At 41.3% G+C, this 17204-nt stretch overlaps 1 protein-coding gene across 1 annotated transcript; it reads left to right on the forward strand.

Moving 5' to 3' along the window:
• The first annotated feature begins 1085 nt into the window (after window positions 1–1085).
• On the forward strand, window positions 1086–16752 carry gad2 (glutamate decarboxylase 2). The gene is made up of 16 exons (XM_079361288.1): window positions 1086–1899; window positions 2090–2152; window positions 2281–2433; window positions 3062–3295; window positions 4778–4868; window positions 5428–5540; window positions 6016–6131; window positions 7446–7525; window positions 8026–8080; window positions 8188–8304; window positions 9524–9588; window positions 9699–9777; window positions 9867–10016; window positions 10790–10897; window positions 12882–12971; window positions 14914–16752. Exons 1-16 carry the CDS (start codon window positions 1824–1826, stop codon window positions 15085–15087), a joined length of 1764 nt encoding a protein of 587 aa, XP_079217414.1. The 5' UTR covers window positions 1086–1823; the 3' UTR covers window positions 15088–16752.
• The last annotated feature ends 452 nt before the right edge of the window (window positions 16753–17204 follow it).

Below are 17204 nucleotides of genomic sequence, written 5' to 3' on the forward strand. Positions count from 1 at the left end.
GATTTCATTTCTATGAAAAACACTTCACGTTTCGAGGTCTTTGGTGTGTTTCGAAATGTCTCAGATGTCAGTAGCAGCTGAGTCATCTTGATATCAAAGCAGCCAGTTTAAATTCCCCTTCGTGTGGTCGTCTTCTTCATATCAGCTTCTTTGAGATTCAACCTCTCAACCTTCATGTGACATTTTAAAGGAGAAAAGCCCCACAGGGAGTGTTAGTGACTCCCTGGTGACATTCTCACAGCACACACAGACACACAGAAAAAGCTACAAAACACACACACACACACACACACACACACACACACACACACAAGCATTTGTGAAGGACTCCAACTCCCATCAAACCTGCACAGGAAGAGAGAAGGAATAACTAAAATATCCTCAACTACCAGAAATACTTTAGCTCCATCCACAAACATTGCAGTTTGAAAATGGCCTTTGCTAAAGGCTGCAGTTTGTTAAAATGACTCTCTGTTTAAGGCATTAAATGGTTGTTGGTGATTGCATTCATTTATCAGCATAGATGTAGCTTTAATTGATGCCTGCAGGCTGTTCACTCTCAGTCACTTGAAAACAATGGGGAAAATATCTTTATAATAATAGTTATTAAACATGTGCAATAAGGTTTTGATAGTCACTTTCAAATATAAATTGCTTTTAAGTAAATATAAAATATAAACACCTTGTGTCCGCCAAGACTCATTTAGACAGCATGGTTAACAGTATATATATATGTATATATATATATATATATGTGTGTGTGTGTGTGTGTATATATATATATATATATATATATATATATATGTGTGTGTGTGTGTGTGTGTGTGTATATATATATATATATATATATATATATATATATATATATATATATATATACCTGGATATGTGGATTCGTGGATATTTAATATATGTATCTGCTAAAGCCGATAAAAGTTGCTATACGTTTTAGCTATATAAGGTTTGTTTTCATCAAAACAAATGAGAAAACAAGTAACGAGTAATCTTTATTTTTGGGGTAACGAGCCCCAGCACTGAAGGAGAGAGGAGGGACCCATGCGCACTGAGCCTCCTCCGCGCTGCTCTCCTTCACCGGAGGCGCGCAATTAAAGCCTCCGTCGCCTCCAGACTCAAAGTAATGGACCCGCGATGGCCGGCCACATGAATTAGTCGGTGTTCAGTGTCTGCATGGAGGGAAAGCTGAGCACGCGGGGGGCACGGAAAGTGTTGGAGATGTATGGAGGAGTCACGACGCACGACGCAGCGCAGTTCGTCATGACTTGAAGTAGTGAATCACGATGGGATTTCTGTAGTGACGTGAAATTTAGGTTAGATGCAATTAGGCATGGCTCGCGTGCTGCATATTTACCCGCAGCTGTTGTACATAGCTCCTTTTTGAAACCACTTTTTATTTCAGCTGCTGCTCTTTCTATTATTTTCTCTAGCTTTATTCTTGCGCTTGAACTTGTACTATTTTTCTCTAAAGATTGAGTGTGGTTTTGCGTGTGCGTAAGCGCGCCGCTCTATTCTCTTCTTTGCGGATTTTTTTTTTTTTTTTTTTGGAAAGACGCCGCTTCATGCCTCGAGCACCTGTGGACGCCTGCAAACAGAGCACCTTGGACGCATCTTGTTCTGTTTTTCTCCCCATGTGTTTCATCGTTTGAGGCTTTTTTCCCTGCTGCACAAAGCGCGTGTTTGGATGCACGGCTGGGTTTCCAGAGGTCTGCTCAGCTTCAGCACCACATCAGCTTTGAACAGCTCCGGGTCGTCGCGTGCTGTGGATGGACTCTGTCGTCTCGTGCAGCTCCTAACTACCTGCAACGATGGCATCACACGGTTTCTGGTCTCTCGGTGGAGATAATCCGGGGGCCAACACGGGCAGTCAGAGCCCCAGTACGAGTGAGTGTCGTCTACCAGTGATGGACACCACTTATTGTCTCAAGCCAGTGCAGCTGCAAACAGGCCTGCTGTATGCAAGAATGTGGCCGAATTGGTTATTACGCTGCAACTTGCATGACTGCTTTCATAAAGTTGGACTGCAGCTCCTGAATTCTTCGTCCTTATTTGATTTATCTCCTTTCTCTTGCAGCCAGGGCTTGGTGCCAGGCAGCGGCCCAGAAATTTCCGGGAGGGATTGGATCGAAATTATGTGGTAGGCTATGATATGAGTGTGAATGAGAAGGGACGCTATTTCCCCACGTTATTTCCTTTATTTTTCGATTCACGGCCTTGTCAGAGTAAAACAAATAATCTGGTTTATGTTTTTTGTGATGTCCAAAGCGCTGCTGAATGTCGGAGAGGTGGAGAAACCTGCCGAGCCCACCGCCAAGCAGCAGCAGCAGCCTCAGACAGAAGCAGGCGGAACCTGCGGCTGCAACAAATCCTGCAACTGCACCAAAGCTGCTGTGGTCTTCTCCGACCTCTATTCAACAGGTACAAAAGCACCCTGAAGAAACGGCTTTTTAAACACTGTTGTAATAATGCATAAAATGTAATGCCATTTGTTAACCTCATATACACTTTTAAACAGCTGAAAAAACGTCAAAGTATAAAATTATCGCATCTGACTGATGGTTAAAAAAAATCAGTGATTGTCACATAGGATAAATGACTTTTTTTGCTTATCTTATTCTTGAGGGTTACGCTTGTTAACCTTAATAAAAGACACGATTAATATTAAAATGCTAATCTTCAAAAAAGCATAACATTGATGTGATTGGTATTTGTTTTATCTTTATTTCGTGTAAAATTCAGTGCGCTGTGCTGGGGTTTTTTTGCAGTGCTTGTCTATTTCTGGAGAGGTCACCTTCAGAAAAAAAAAATGTCACGTTTTCAGGTGTTGAACGTCGTACAAATAAGAAACCTATTTAAATTCTGAGACAAGTAACCACAACTAAATAACGTCTTGGGTTTTTTTTCTTTTGTATTTTAGGGCAGGTATTCACGTGTTCCCATTATACCTATCTATATGAATGTTAATGTTGCATGAAAACAGTGTTTTACCCTCCATGGGCCCATTTCAACGAGCAGAAACAGACATCTTCATCTTTGTTTTTTTCAGACCTGTTACCTGCTATGGACAGTGACGCCAAAACAATGACCTTCCTTCAAGAAGTTGTGGATATATTACTCGCTTACATCGTGGAGTCTTTCGACCGGGAAACGAAAGTGATCGATTTTCATTATCCCAACGAGCTGCTGCAGAAGAACAACTGGGAGCTGCAGCACGAGCCCGCCACCCTGGATGATATCTTGATCAGCTGTCGCGCGACGCTGAAATACGCCATCAAGACAGGTAGGGCATGTTTCCACGTTGGACACTCATGATTGACAGCCTAGACACATTTTATAAAGCCTGCCCCCCTTTATTTTTGAATCAAACTAAAGCAAGGGGATTTGTTACGTGTAAAAATGTTCCCTGTTTTAAAGATTGTACCTTCGAGGCCTAAAATCTGGCCTTTTGCCTTTATTATATAAAATATAAACATCACGACGTTAACTGAACATCTAATTAAAACGAATAGAACTGTTAATATCTGAAAGGAAAATACCATTGGAAAACATAACACAGCAAGTGATAGACCTATACATTTAGAAAAAGAAAGCTTAATTACGCCACAACTAATTACAAATAGTAAGAACGAATGGCCTGGCTTGTTATTTAACTGTAAGCTTTTTTTTTTTTTAAGATTTACATTGTCTTTTTGTACAGAGATGCTCTTTAAAAATATGAACATTGGATTTAAAAAAAAAAGCTTAAACAAAAAAACAATAGAGGAGCTAATCTTTGCTTGAAACAAATGAAAGATTAAATGATGCCAATAAAAAAAAAAAAGATTCATCATGGAAGTTGTCCTCCTCTCCCTCCTCGTGGCCAGCAGACCGACTAACGCAATGACGCAGTAAATCTGGTTCACCAAGTAGCAGATAATAGGCTAATAACCAGCAGGCTTCAGAGGCCAAGTCCATTATTCTCTCCCCACAGGACAGATTTCATTACCCCCTTTTAAAAAAAACATTTTATAGATCTGTGAGTAAGAATTGACCTTTTTTGCTTTAAAAAACTGTAGACACGTGACATCTTTTTACATTATAGTATTGCTGTAATCAACTAAACGGAAACATCTGATTTAGTGATGGGTAGTGTGTGTGTGGATTATTTTAATCTTCATATAAAAGTGGGTTTTTTACATTATTTACCCACAATATTGTAAATAATGCACCATCTATTTTTAAATGTCAGTGGGAAGAATATTTGTGATCTGCTTGTTGTTTTGTGTTATAAACCAGTCATAGTATATTATTGTATTTTTCATAGGTGGTAAATTTGGGCTTTAAGTGCAAGATGCCACATAATGTCTACAGTATAAGATAAAGAAAAAAAAAAAGTACATGTATCGAGTTTTTACAGAACACTTTTTTTGGGCCTGTCCTTTAATTCTTGAACTCTCCTCCTCAGTCAGGTTGTCTGTATTATTAACAAGAGTGGGGAACTTAAATTGGAAGTGTTTACCTCCTATTTTACCCATGCAGCACTAAAAGCTTTCAATACTCCTCAAGATGCTTTGAAACGTCACTGCGTCTGCATTTCTAACCTGCAATTAAAGCGTTTAGAAGATGACAGCTTCTCTGCTTTTTTTGCACAAACTCAGCATAAACACTTTTAGAGAGAGAAAAAAAAAATCAATTTTCCTGCCTGACGCCTCCTGATAAAAAAAAAAAAAAATGTTAAAATTGCAGCCATTTCACACCGCTCCCCTCTGCTCCTTTTCATCAGCCCACCCCAGGTACTTCAATCAGCTCTCCACAGGATTAGATATGGTCGGACTGGCTGCCGATTGGCTAACATCCACCGCCAACACCAACATGTAAGTGTGGCCCCCCCATGCTTCATCATGATGTTAAATGGTGATAATGATAATAACAATGGATCCTATTTCCGGTCCGTCTGTGTGCGCTCTGCTCTGCGTCTGCAGCGGCTGATAGCGGCTTTTTTTTCCACTCAATCATGCCGAATGAAAAGGGTGAAATGAAAGGCAGACCCCCGCCCCTTTGCACCCCTCCCACCTCTGCCTTTTATCCCTCCCCCCTACCTCCCATCCCCATGGGACTTCAAGGGGAGAAAATTAGCTCTGAAATTAAATTCAGACTAATCTGAAGCTAATTTTGGTGTGTATGTTTGTGTGTGAGTGTGTTTTTTGAGTGATAAACTCTTTCAGCCCTGCAAGTAAAAGACACAGCCAAACATGCTGCTGCTGACACTGGTGTGTTTAAATGAATGGGAGCCATGTACTAATGTAGAGATATAACACAAGGCAAAGACTGAATATGTGTCTAACAGCCAAATGCAGTTTTTTCCCCCCAACATGAGTCACGGTACATTTTGTGTAACCAGCAGCCCCATGTGACTTTCCTTGTGTAACACAGGTTCACCTATGAGGTGGCTCCTGTCTTTGTGCTGCTGGAATACGTCACTCTGAAGAAAATGAGGGAGATTATTGGCTGGGCGGACGGGCGAGGAGACGGCATTTTCTCTCCTGGTATGTATGTGAGGGTGACGCCGACACCAACACTCCCCCCTCTGGCTTTTCTCAAAATGGAACTGCCTGCTTGTTCTGTAATGTGTCAATTTGCATTTTGATGATATAAACGGAACTCAATACAAAGACAATTAGCATAAAATCATTTTCTTTCCAGTTAATTCCCCCACCTCACCTCCTTCAAGTCTTTCATTTCTCCCCTGCACTTTTGTTGGACACGTGACGAGGAGCGGTCACTGGAGAATTTAGTGACAAAGACTCTGATTGGCTCTGACACGGTCGACAGCGGGCGCTTGAATTTGGATGTTGTGTAACCTCATGTAACACTGTCAACACAATCTCTTTGTCGTTGTTGTGTGTTTGCTAATTTTAACATGCACAGACATTTGTGAAGCTCCGCTTGTGTCACTGCGGCGTTCCCATGAGACCTGCTGGTCAAGTATGTGACATGTGACGCGCTCTGTCTGTCCTCTAGGTGGTGCTATTTCCAACATGTATGCCATGCTGCTGGCTCGCTTCAAGATGTTCCCTGAAGTGAAGGAGAAAGGAATGTCATCTGTTCCCAGACTGGTGGCCTTCACATCCGAACATGTAGGCACTTGTGAATAAATATTTTCAGTTTAGTGTTCACAAACAGCTGAGCATTAATCACACTTTTCATTATTGCAAGTCAAAAAAAATGTCCCTTTGCAGGAATAATTCTAGATATCCGGACAGCTGCAGCAGTGTTTCATTTATTCAAACATTGAGAGTGAACCTTTGTTTTCAGCGGTGCCGAGGTGCAGACAACAATAGCGCACGTACAAATAAAACCAGGCAGATATAAATAAACTTATCAAAGAGGGTTAAAGATAGAAAGAGGATAAAAGTAAACAAGTAAAAAACTACAGATAAGAACTTACAATATGCAAACAAAGCCAACAAAAACATCCCCTATTTAGCCTGGTGGGCTCTTGACTGTACCATGCTGGGTCCGTTCTTGGACCTTGCAGAATCCAGGACGGGAATGAGGTCGATGGTGTAGTCAACGCGGGCCAACTTGTAACGCCCCTAAGAACCTCTTCTGGAAACTTGTTTGAACCGTTAATCTGTCCCCCAGGAGGAGCAGTGATTGTGGACGCTAAAGTCTGACCTCTCTCTCTCTGTCTCTCTTTGTGAGAAATAGCCTACTGTGTCAACACCCTTCTACTGTAAAACATTTACTCTGCTGCCTGGACATTAAGTGTAATTGTGCCTTCAACATCTCTTTTTCTCCTGATCGCTCAAAGCCTTCCTCTCAGCGCTCGACTGTCTGGAGAAGTACCTGTGAATAACACTGACTGCCTTCCGGCTTGGAGGGGAAGTTTTTGGTGGCGTCATCTGTAATAGATCAAACCTAATAAAACAATAAAAAAAAGAGTTATTAAAGCAAGAACAAATAAAATCAGCTATCTCGGACTTGTATCAGTGGTAAAAATGAAGCAGAGGAAGGCAGATCTTCCTGTTTGGATTTGAGGAAGCTTTAAAGTGAGCCATGACTGTGAGCATGTGTGACAGCCTCCCATGTTCACAGATAGTGTGTGTGTGTGTGTGTGTGTGTGTGTGTAGGGAGTGTTTGATGTGTGTTTTAACGGTGTCCCTGTGTCACTTTCACACCACCAGCGCTGACACAAAGCTGACATCGTGTGTGTCAGACGCAGAAGGACACGCGCTGCCTGCTGCGTCTGACACATTATAAATCACCAAACTCCATCTTTAAAGGACATTTCAAAGATGGCTGCGAGCAACGAGACGTTTAAAAGCACAAAAACCTCTCAGCGATGATGCTGTTTGACAAACATTATGATGTTTAGACATTTTTCTAGACTTGTTCTCTCCCCGTCCTGAAGTACAGATCATTAAACTCGACCTTCTGTTTTCTTTCAGAGCCATTTTTCAATCAAGAAAGGTGCAGCAGCTCTGGGCATCGGGACAGAGAGTGTAATCTGCATCAAAGTTGATGAAAGGTAATGTCTGAAGAGTCTGAAAATGAAATGTTGTAGGTCTTTTCATCGCCTTAAACATTTCAGAAAGGGCTTATATTAAATTTTTTTGAGTAAGTTACTTTGTAGATGAACATTCACCCTCGAACAGCGTGAGATCTGTTTTTGTAATGTTAAAAATCACACCCGGGACCTTTTTAAACGTCCACTCTGAACTTCTAAGACGGTCTGATGAGAACAAAAGTCTGAGGCTGACAACATATGTCATAGATCCAAATGTTTCAGTAGCAGATGTTCCTGTGATTACCCATTAAGAATGATATATAATGAAGAAAGCACAAGTACTGTTAACAATCTAATAAAGTGCTACTACAGCTACTTAATTTAGCTGAAAAGGTTTTAACATCAGTGCATTTGTTCTATCACATAAATGGTTTGATCTGAAAAATTCTTCCTCCTCTGATAAATTCACAAACATCCAAAGACGATGCTTAAGCTTGTTTTTGTTTGTTTGTTCTCCGCAGCGGGAAAATGATCCCAGCTGACCTTGAGAGGAGAATACTGGAGGCCAAACAGAAGGTGAAGTGACTCGCATTCACAGCGAAGCTTTCAAGACCGTCGACACAGATGACGAGTTTCAGAATAGCTGCTTCATGCACGTCTTCTTTGTTTGTGTCTTTGTGCAGGGTTTTGTCCCTTTCTTTGTGAGTGCCACCGCTGGAACAACAGTGTACGGAGCGTTTGACCCTCTCATCGGCATCTCGGACGTCTGCAAGAAATACAACGTCTGGATGCACGTGGATGTGAGTAAAAAGCAAACTGAGCTTTCTGTGAGAATCTTTAGGACACAAATCTGAGTCTTCATTTAGGACACTTTTATTACCTAAAACGTCTGCTGTGCGAGATATCCATCCACCGTGGGGATTTCAGTGCAGGAATGCAATGAAATACAGAACTCAGCAGCGAGTTTGACAAATCTATTATGTCTGTCTCGCCTCGAACTGCTTGCAGTTGACCCAGATAGGAGCCAGCCATTTCCTATCTAACACTGGGGAATTAGAAAAAGTGGAACAGAGGCCGTAAATCATCTCCTCCCCTGACTTTGCCATCATGGGCCCTCTCACTGAAGGAACTCTATCTATTAATGAAGGTGATTTAGTCCTGACAGGGGGACACCTCTATTAAGAGACATAAATGGCCTTATCTATCATCCTTCAACCGGCTGATATTGGAGAAAAACATCCAGCGTCTGAGATGTTGTTGTGCGGTTGGAAAATGTGCTGTTGTGGACTCGGCTCTGGAGGGTGACCTTCGTAACTCCCGACAGAAAACATTGAGAGTTATCATTTATTTTAATCAAAGTTGACGACGGCCCTGATGTTCAGAGTGAACGCGCTGAAAGCCAATCATCAATACAGTATCATGTGACAGAAGAGAACGCATTGATTTTCACATTTTATATCCAGATAGATGAAGAATTGAAATCATCATAAACAACTGAAGCTTCTGGGTACTATAGTTATTTTCAGTATTGATTCATCCTCTATATATTTGCATGAATGCACAAGATTGTTTGGGGTTTTTTTGTACTTTTTTTGGGACTTCAGTGGCTCCATAATTATTGTTTTTTTTAAGAATTATAGTAAAGCTCCTCTGAGAAACTCAGTTTGTGTCACATTTTGGTAACCTCTCTTTGTGGCTTTTGTCCTGCACATGCTTAAGCCGTGATTTCTTAATTTATTTATTTTTTTAAATAATCCTATCCTGATTTGGACTGTGATCCTACATTTCCCATAATGCAACTTGCCATCTGTCAAACTGTAACCAAACCTTGAAATCGCGAGTCAGATTTTTTAAAATCCAGAGACATCAGAGAAACAAAGCTTTGTGTTTCTACAGACTGACTTGTGAATTAACGTTGAGAGTTAAAATGGTGGAATGTTCCTTTAATTAGAAAAACAAATCACCTTGGCTGTGTGACCCGATATGAAATGTGTCTGGATTGTCTGTTTGTCTCATTAGGGTGCGTGGGGAGGAAGTCTGCTCATGTCCAGGAGACACAGGTGGAAGCTGGACGGCGTCGACAGGTAAATTGTATTTTATTTTAAAGGGATGTACAAGCTGCCATGGATCTGACGCCAAAGAGAATTTCAAGTGATGATACATGGTGGTTGTTTTTTTTGTTGTTTAACTGCAGGGCCAATTCAGTGACTTGGAACCCACACAAGATGATGTCGGTCCCTCTGCAGTGTTCAGCCCTGCTGGTCAGAGAAGAGGTACGCCTTGTCCGAGTCAACAGAATCTACATGTTACGCTCTTCAAAACTTCTCTGGTGCTAATAAACATTGTTCGTGTGATTTTACAGGGTTTGATGCAGAACTGCAACCAGATGCACGCCTGCTACCTGTTCCAGCAGGACAAACACTACGACCTGTCCTACGACACCGGAGACAAAGCGTTGCAGTGCGGACGCCATGTGGACATCTTCAAACTGTGGCTCATGTGGAGAGCTAAGGTAAGAAGAAGCTAACGTGGAAATTAATATTCAGTTATATCACATGGCAGGGAGTGCTGTTGTACTGAACTCCAGCATTTGTATGACAGAGGCACAGCTGTGCAGATGTGCATCACGGCAGCTTGACCTCCAGTGTGATCCAGTTATATCAACAGAAAACACTTTATTTTGTGTTGTAAGGCTGAGAGTCTCTGGTTGTCTCACGATTCATTTTCAATTTTTCAGAATTGATTCTCCATTCAAAAATGTGATTCATAATTAAAAGTCTATTTTTTAATAAGTCCATACTTCAGGATCTACTCCAGCTCCATTTGGCTGTCTACCGAGTTAAAGAACTAGCTTTAGCACTTAGCAGGAAGTGACTCAGCTGTGTCTAAGAGACCCAGACATTTTCTTGGCACTCTTACTACTTTGTGTTTGTCTGTACATAACTGACTTTGTATTGTTTAGGTTTTACGTTAAAATGCCTCTGAACCAAAGCTGTCTTTTGTCTCGGGTAGAGGTGTTGGATATTTAAGTCGTATACATTTTTGTTTTTGATAATATGGTATCTTTTTCTACGTTATATTTTTGAGGCCTTGAGCTGTTAAATTAAATCTGACATTTGAAGACAGACGAGACATGCTGGGAGGAGAGAGTGAAGGATGTAGTCTCTGTACATGGGGCGCCCACATTATGTATCTTTTTAAATGTCAAATATGCACCAGAAGTTCGACTGATTTATGATGTCACTCTCGCAAGGTTTGATGGATACAAATCTTTTCTTTTCACAGGGGACTATCGGGTTTGAGGCTCAGATTGACAAGTGCTTGGAGCTGTCAGAGTACCTCTACAACAAGATCAAAGACAGAGAAGGATACGAGATGGTCTTCGATGGAAAGGTACGTCGTTTAGCTTTCACCCTCTTAAAAGAGAATTCATCTGCAGCCCCATAATTAGATGAAAGTAGCCAACATTAGCCTGCTTGGCTTCTTTTACCTCAGTGTGTTCAGTGTCATTACGGGTGATGTGATTGGCACGCTGTGGGCTCTTGCTTTGTGTTGCATGAATGCCATTTTTACCTCTAGCTGCCAGTGTAATGTGCTGCTATTATGTTTAATGAATAGCATAACGGCCTGTAATTGCTCATATGCATATGAATAGACTGGTGTCTGAAATATCCCCCACCAAGCAAAGCTACAGCAACACAAACACATTGGGGGACGACGGGGTTATTAAGCTAAAAACTCTCGTATGAAAGGAGTGCTTGGTCATTCCTAGTGAAAGCTCTTTAATATTTCAACGCTTATTGTTTCCCCGCTGAGGCTAAGAGCATCATAACCCGGCGGGTGATGGCCCAGGTGTTCACTTGTCTGTGCCTCCCATTGAGCCATTACATCAATCTGATGCTGAATACACGAGCGCCGAAGCGGCCCGGCTGTATAAATGAGGCTGGTGTGCATGGCCAGTCAGCTGTTGGTAACAAATGCGTTTCCACTCGCAGGCAGCCAGGCAGCTAAAACAGGGAATCGAATGCCAAAAAAAAAAAAGGAGCAGTGAGGAGCTTTTAGACGGTTAGAGAGGAAAGGAGGATACCTTTGAGATGAACACCTAATGGATTTACTGTCTGCTGGGTGACATGGATGGACTACAGTCACCTTCAGGGCGTTTTGTTTTGAGGTATCTAGAATTTCAGGCAGGGACGGTTCATAAATCTGTAGAGTAAGGATGTAGTGTGTAGTCTATATTTGTCGAAGTAAATGTACCAGTACTTATGCATGTTGCTTGGTGGCATAGAAGAGTGACATGTTTTTGTCATTGCTATATTTAAACTAGAAACAAATTAATCAACTGATGAGGAAGAAGGAAAATAAACTGTCTATAAAATGTGACATATATTGAGTATTAGCACATTTTATGAGCCACTGTGTTGTCTGAGGGAAGCTGTGAAATTGTGAAAATAGCTTCTCTACAAAATGATCAATTTTCATTTGTTATTTCTTCCACTTGAGGGCAGCGCGAGTAACAATGCAGCTCAGTCCGATACAACTTTTCTATGTTGATCTGATCACATTTCTCGCCCTGTAGCTGCTAAATGCTTTGTTATGTTTTAAAATCTCTAACCTTGTCTGGAGCGGCCGTATGCTTCAGTTGACGTAGGAGGTCATTATAGCAACTTTTTGGTTTCATTCTGCTGCCTGCTTAGATTGCTTTATTGAGAGCTGTGAGAATGAATTTAAACAGTAATTTTGTGGCCGATCAAACCCAAAATTGATGAGCTCAAAGCGCTCTTAATAACTGCAGAGAACTACAAAGTTACTAAGTCGATTAGCCTATTGATTAACGGTGTTCAATATTATTAAACCAATAAAGGGAAAATGAAGTGGAACAAATGCTACCACGCAGTGCTAACCTTGACCTCATGGTGGCTTCATGTGAAGAGTGAACAACAGTTGAACAGCATCTCGCTTTGCCTCGGTGAGGAAGAAATGTGCAGACACAACGTACCGTTAGCTTGCTAGCTCTTTGTGCAGTCCTGCTAAAAAGTTGAAGATTTCTTGATTGGAAGATATTGTGAATTTTGGCATGAAATTGGTTGACTCAAGCTAATAATGGAAGAGATCAAATATCACCCTACATCAATATTTGTGATGAGGTTTTGATTTAAGAGTATGAGTCGTGTTTTTTGGGGCTTACTGTGAAGTTTGTGCTCAGTAAGACGCTGATGTGATCTACGAGGTTTGAACAGGCACTTTTCTTTTCACCATGACTTTGAGAAGAACAACAAGCTCAATGACATCCACTTTTAGGTAAACTTGGTGAATGTGCATGTTCTGCTTTATGTATTCCTCTCATCTCCTGTCAACTCTTTTTTTGCTGCCTCAGCCTCAGCACACCAACGTCTGCTTCTGGTACCTCCCTCCTGGGATCCGCTACATGGAGGACAAGGAGGAGAGGAAGAAACACTTGCACAAGGTGGGTGAGCCGAGATAAGAAGTACCGACTATTGTATCGACCACAAACACCTTCCTCTGTGCCTTTTATTTACCCTGCACGCCTGTCATTATCCAGCTTCACCATCATACAGTACATCCTCCTCCTTAGAGACTCCGGATTAAAGAAAAGCACGAGAAAAACTCCTTAAACTGTGACTTTCAAAACTGGATATGCTGCCACAGAGGAGTGAGGATATTCAGCTAGCTGAGGAGTCATTCAGAGGCTCCCACAGCAGCAGGGCTCTAATAATTGACAATTAGGCACAAACAGATGGTGTACATGCATGCCATACAAAGAGGCCGGCATGTTCTCTCCTGACCGCAGTAACTCACCGCCATCTTTGTCACAGGACATCAAATGGAGAGATTTGGTTTTCCTACATTTGACTGAAAAGCACCGAAGTTATGCCTCATTTGAAGTGAGCGTTTGGCCGGCTTTCTCTTTTCCACGGACTCTGACACTACGATCAGTGGATGATGTAACGTGGCTTGGATAGATTATTTAGGAAAAGTAAATGGAGGAAGTTTTCCTCAAGTTCTAATTTCCCTGGTTGATTGCTTGTAAAGGACGAGGATGAATGGAAAACTGCTGGTACCGTGCAGCTGCAGGTGATTATTGTACGGGAAAAAAAAGCAGACTATACAAATCCAAAAGGACACCTGCAAGAGATTTAAAAGAAATGACGGATTATTGGATGAAACTTCAGTACCAGCCACAGCACTGCAGCATACGACTAACACAGAAACAAACTCCAAGTGTTGGAGGAGTTAGTGGAATTATACAGTATGATTTAAATTCCCCCCAAGATTTATTAAAATTCATGCTGGATTACGCTCGACCTCGAGGGCACTTCATGTGAGTCACAGTTAAATTTAAGCCCTTAAACTGAAGCTGCAGTCAACTGTCACCTCAAGTTATGAATCTCTGGTGAATATTTTAATGGAGCCCTAAAAAGTTAAAATGCAGTTTTTATATATACTTGGTAAAAATGTTGGTTTTACTTTTTAAAGTTTCAGTTTCTCTGATATATACTAAAAGAACTACAGACAATTCAAAAGTATACTTCCCCTGAATAACCACTTTACATGTATGTAGAAACAGACCTACACTTTTCAGATTTAATTTGAAAAGCATTATTCTTACCAGAGGGAAAATTCAACTTTTCCCTCTAATGTTAAGGGCACATGCCTCTCACACACACACAGGCACATGAAACAAACAGGATCAGTGGACGTGCATAGATGGAGAGATGTTGGAGTGAAGGTTGGGACTTAAGGGAGGGTTTTGGGGCCTTGTTGTTCAAGTCCCAGTTTCCACACTTCTCGGGTGGAAGTCCTCAGGTTCCAGAGTCAGGTCCCGACAGACTACTGCCGCCTGCACGCAGCTATCTCCGAGGAGAAAGCGGAGCAGCCCCTGTCATAGCAGGGTCATATGTTTGAATACAGAGCTTGATAAAAGCTTGATGTTTAGATTTCAAAGAATAAAGGGAACATATTTTGTGCCTTTTTTTAATTTATTTCAGTGACTTTGGATGTACAGATCTTTAAAGCCAAGTAAAACTGCACAAATGTTCGGGTGCAAGTTTCAATGATTAGAACATTTGTTTGTTTGTTAGCCGAGGATGATGTCAACAGCTTGTTCAAGAAAAATAAATATGAAATGTTTGACCTGTGGAAAAGACCCCTTGAAAGATCTTCTCATCTGGTCTTGTTACGAGGATTGTGATGTGAGGAAGGTGGACCTGACCTGACCAGTTATTATCATTTTTTGAACAAGTCACATTTCATTGGTGCATGCTTTTAAGTACGACTGACCGATGAATCAGAGAGTTTCCTCCAGAGCTTATACACAGTTGAATATTTTCTACAATAGTTCCTTCATGAATGATATTAACTCATCCTGTATTCATCTGATCTTGCAGGTGGCTCCAGTGATAAAGGCCAGGATGATGGAGTACGGGACGACCATGGTCAGCTACCAGCCACAAGGGGACAAGGTCAACTTTTTCCGCATGGTGATCTCGAATCCCGCTGCTTCCTTCGAGGACATCGATTTTCTTATTGAGGAGATTGAACGACTCGGCCAGGATCTATAAGACTCATCTCAACAAATCCTCCTGTACTTTTCCCCTTGACGGATGAATTGTTTGTCGTGAATGTACTGGTAACCTTTTTCTTTTTCTCTCTCTTTCCTCCAAAGTCACATATTTAAGAATATATTTGAGAAAAAAAAGATATATCCATATATTATGTATTGTAGCTCTGCCGTGGGCTAACTTGGTCCAAAGCTATGTAAAAGTGCTTCTGTCTGCCTTTCCTATAGTGTAGTATATCTGAGAGTAGTGCAAGTGACGTAACTTTATATGTACTTTTTGTGATATGAAACGCTTGTGCAATAGGCCGATGAGGAAGAGTTTATTTTTGAATCATTTCTCATTTGCCGAGTGTGTCGTTAAGTGCCAAATGTGGTTGTGTTTTCTTGTAACTCCCCATTTTAAACTTCTGGTTTAAAAACAAAATAAGCACTTCACCTTACCTCAGCTTAATCAACTGCCTTTACATCCGCTCATCGTCCCTCAAGCAGTGATTTTAAATATTATCCCCTTTGGCTGGTGATGTAAAGCTGCACAAGCACACACAATAAGTATCCCATTTCACAGGATAGGCCGGAAAACGGACCCAAAAAAACGTCAACAACAGGATTTCCATAAGTATTACACAACAATTCAAAGCATTTATAAACGCATGTATCATGCATCACGTCGGCCTTTCACAGTTTGCTCTGCAGCTTCGGATGCTAATTTAATATTGTTGCTTATGAACACTTTCTACTCTTTTTACACTCTCTCTTCTTTCTAGTGTATTTCACGTGGTAAAAGCTTGTTAAGCCCATTTTGTTTGATGTCACTAGCTACAGGTATCAAAATGAGCACCACTTCCAACCAGGCCGTAAGTTTATTTCTGCTAATTCGCTTTATGTGTTACAAGGACAGTCGAACTATGGAACAACCAACACATGCAGAGGGGATGTAAAGTTATAATCCTTAGGATTTTCTTTGATTGAAACACGTTTTTTTAAATTCTATAACAACAAATGGATCAAATTCAAAAATATCCAGCGAGCAGTTTCTTCAGGGTTTCACAGCCTTGTTAACAATTGGGCAAAGTGGGCAGCTGCCACTGCCAACAAGCCCAAGACCCCCAGAGGCCACCGAAGCCCTTACCTCACTGCATGTCGTCTAGTTTTTGTAGCTTCACTAAAGTGTTCGATGATTGGCTCCAGATTTGTTTGTTAATCCGGGAGTCATCTCTTCCAAAGGAAACCGCAATCCACGTCCAGTTCAAAAACTTCAATTTTTCAATGATGAACTTGGTTTGGATTGTGCTCAGATCATTCAGGTCGCCCATAACGTTTATTTAATTAAACAGACTTCTGTCAGTGTAGGACTGCTTGCACTGGATCTCTTTGGCATATATAGGACACAGGGTATATTTACGATGCACAACAAAGCTCATTCACAAACTCTCATCTCTGCTTTCATGAGGGAAAGTTGCGTTTTGGTCCAGAAGGCACATTAACAATGCAACACCAAATATGTCCACCGTGCTCAACAAGGCCTTTAAAGCTGGGCATTGTTCAAACGATGTATCTTACTCTATGTTCTGTTGTATCGACACGTGTCCTTAAACCAATCAGAGCATTAATCTTAAGGATTATAACTCCGCTTTAAAACCTCTCCTCTCCAACAGTACTACGACTACTTTCGATGAGCACTTAATGATAGAGTAAGGATTTTAAGGAAGGGTAGGGGGAGGGGACAATAATCACGGACTGAACAAAAGACGTGGGCGTAGCCACAGTGACCTCACCCATTGGGTCGATGACTATGGTCAAACGTGTCAATAACAAGGCGGCCACACTCGAAACACATTTATTTGACCTTTAATTGGATCCAGATTCAAATAAATACCCAAATTATAAACTTAAACAGACTACGTGATCTACGTACGTGAACAGTCAGCTCCTTTTCTCATAGACCAGTGGAGTCGCCCCCTACTGGCCTTAACAGGAATTCTCCTTATTTTTCACTTTCGACCATAACGCTACGTCCACTCCTTTTCTTCAGTTTGTGGCAATAAAAGTGATGTGTCTGAATACAGGAACATGAAACAATTTGCAGCTACTGTACCTGACATCACTTGCACTAAGTCA

The sequence above is a fragment of the Symphodus melops genome (assembly GCF_947650265.1).
Source record: "Symphodus melops genome assembly, chromosome: 14".
NCBI classification, from domain to species: Eukaryota; Metazoa; Chordata; class Actinopteri; order Labriformes; family Labridae; genus Symphodus; species Symphodus melops.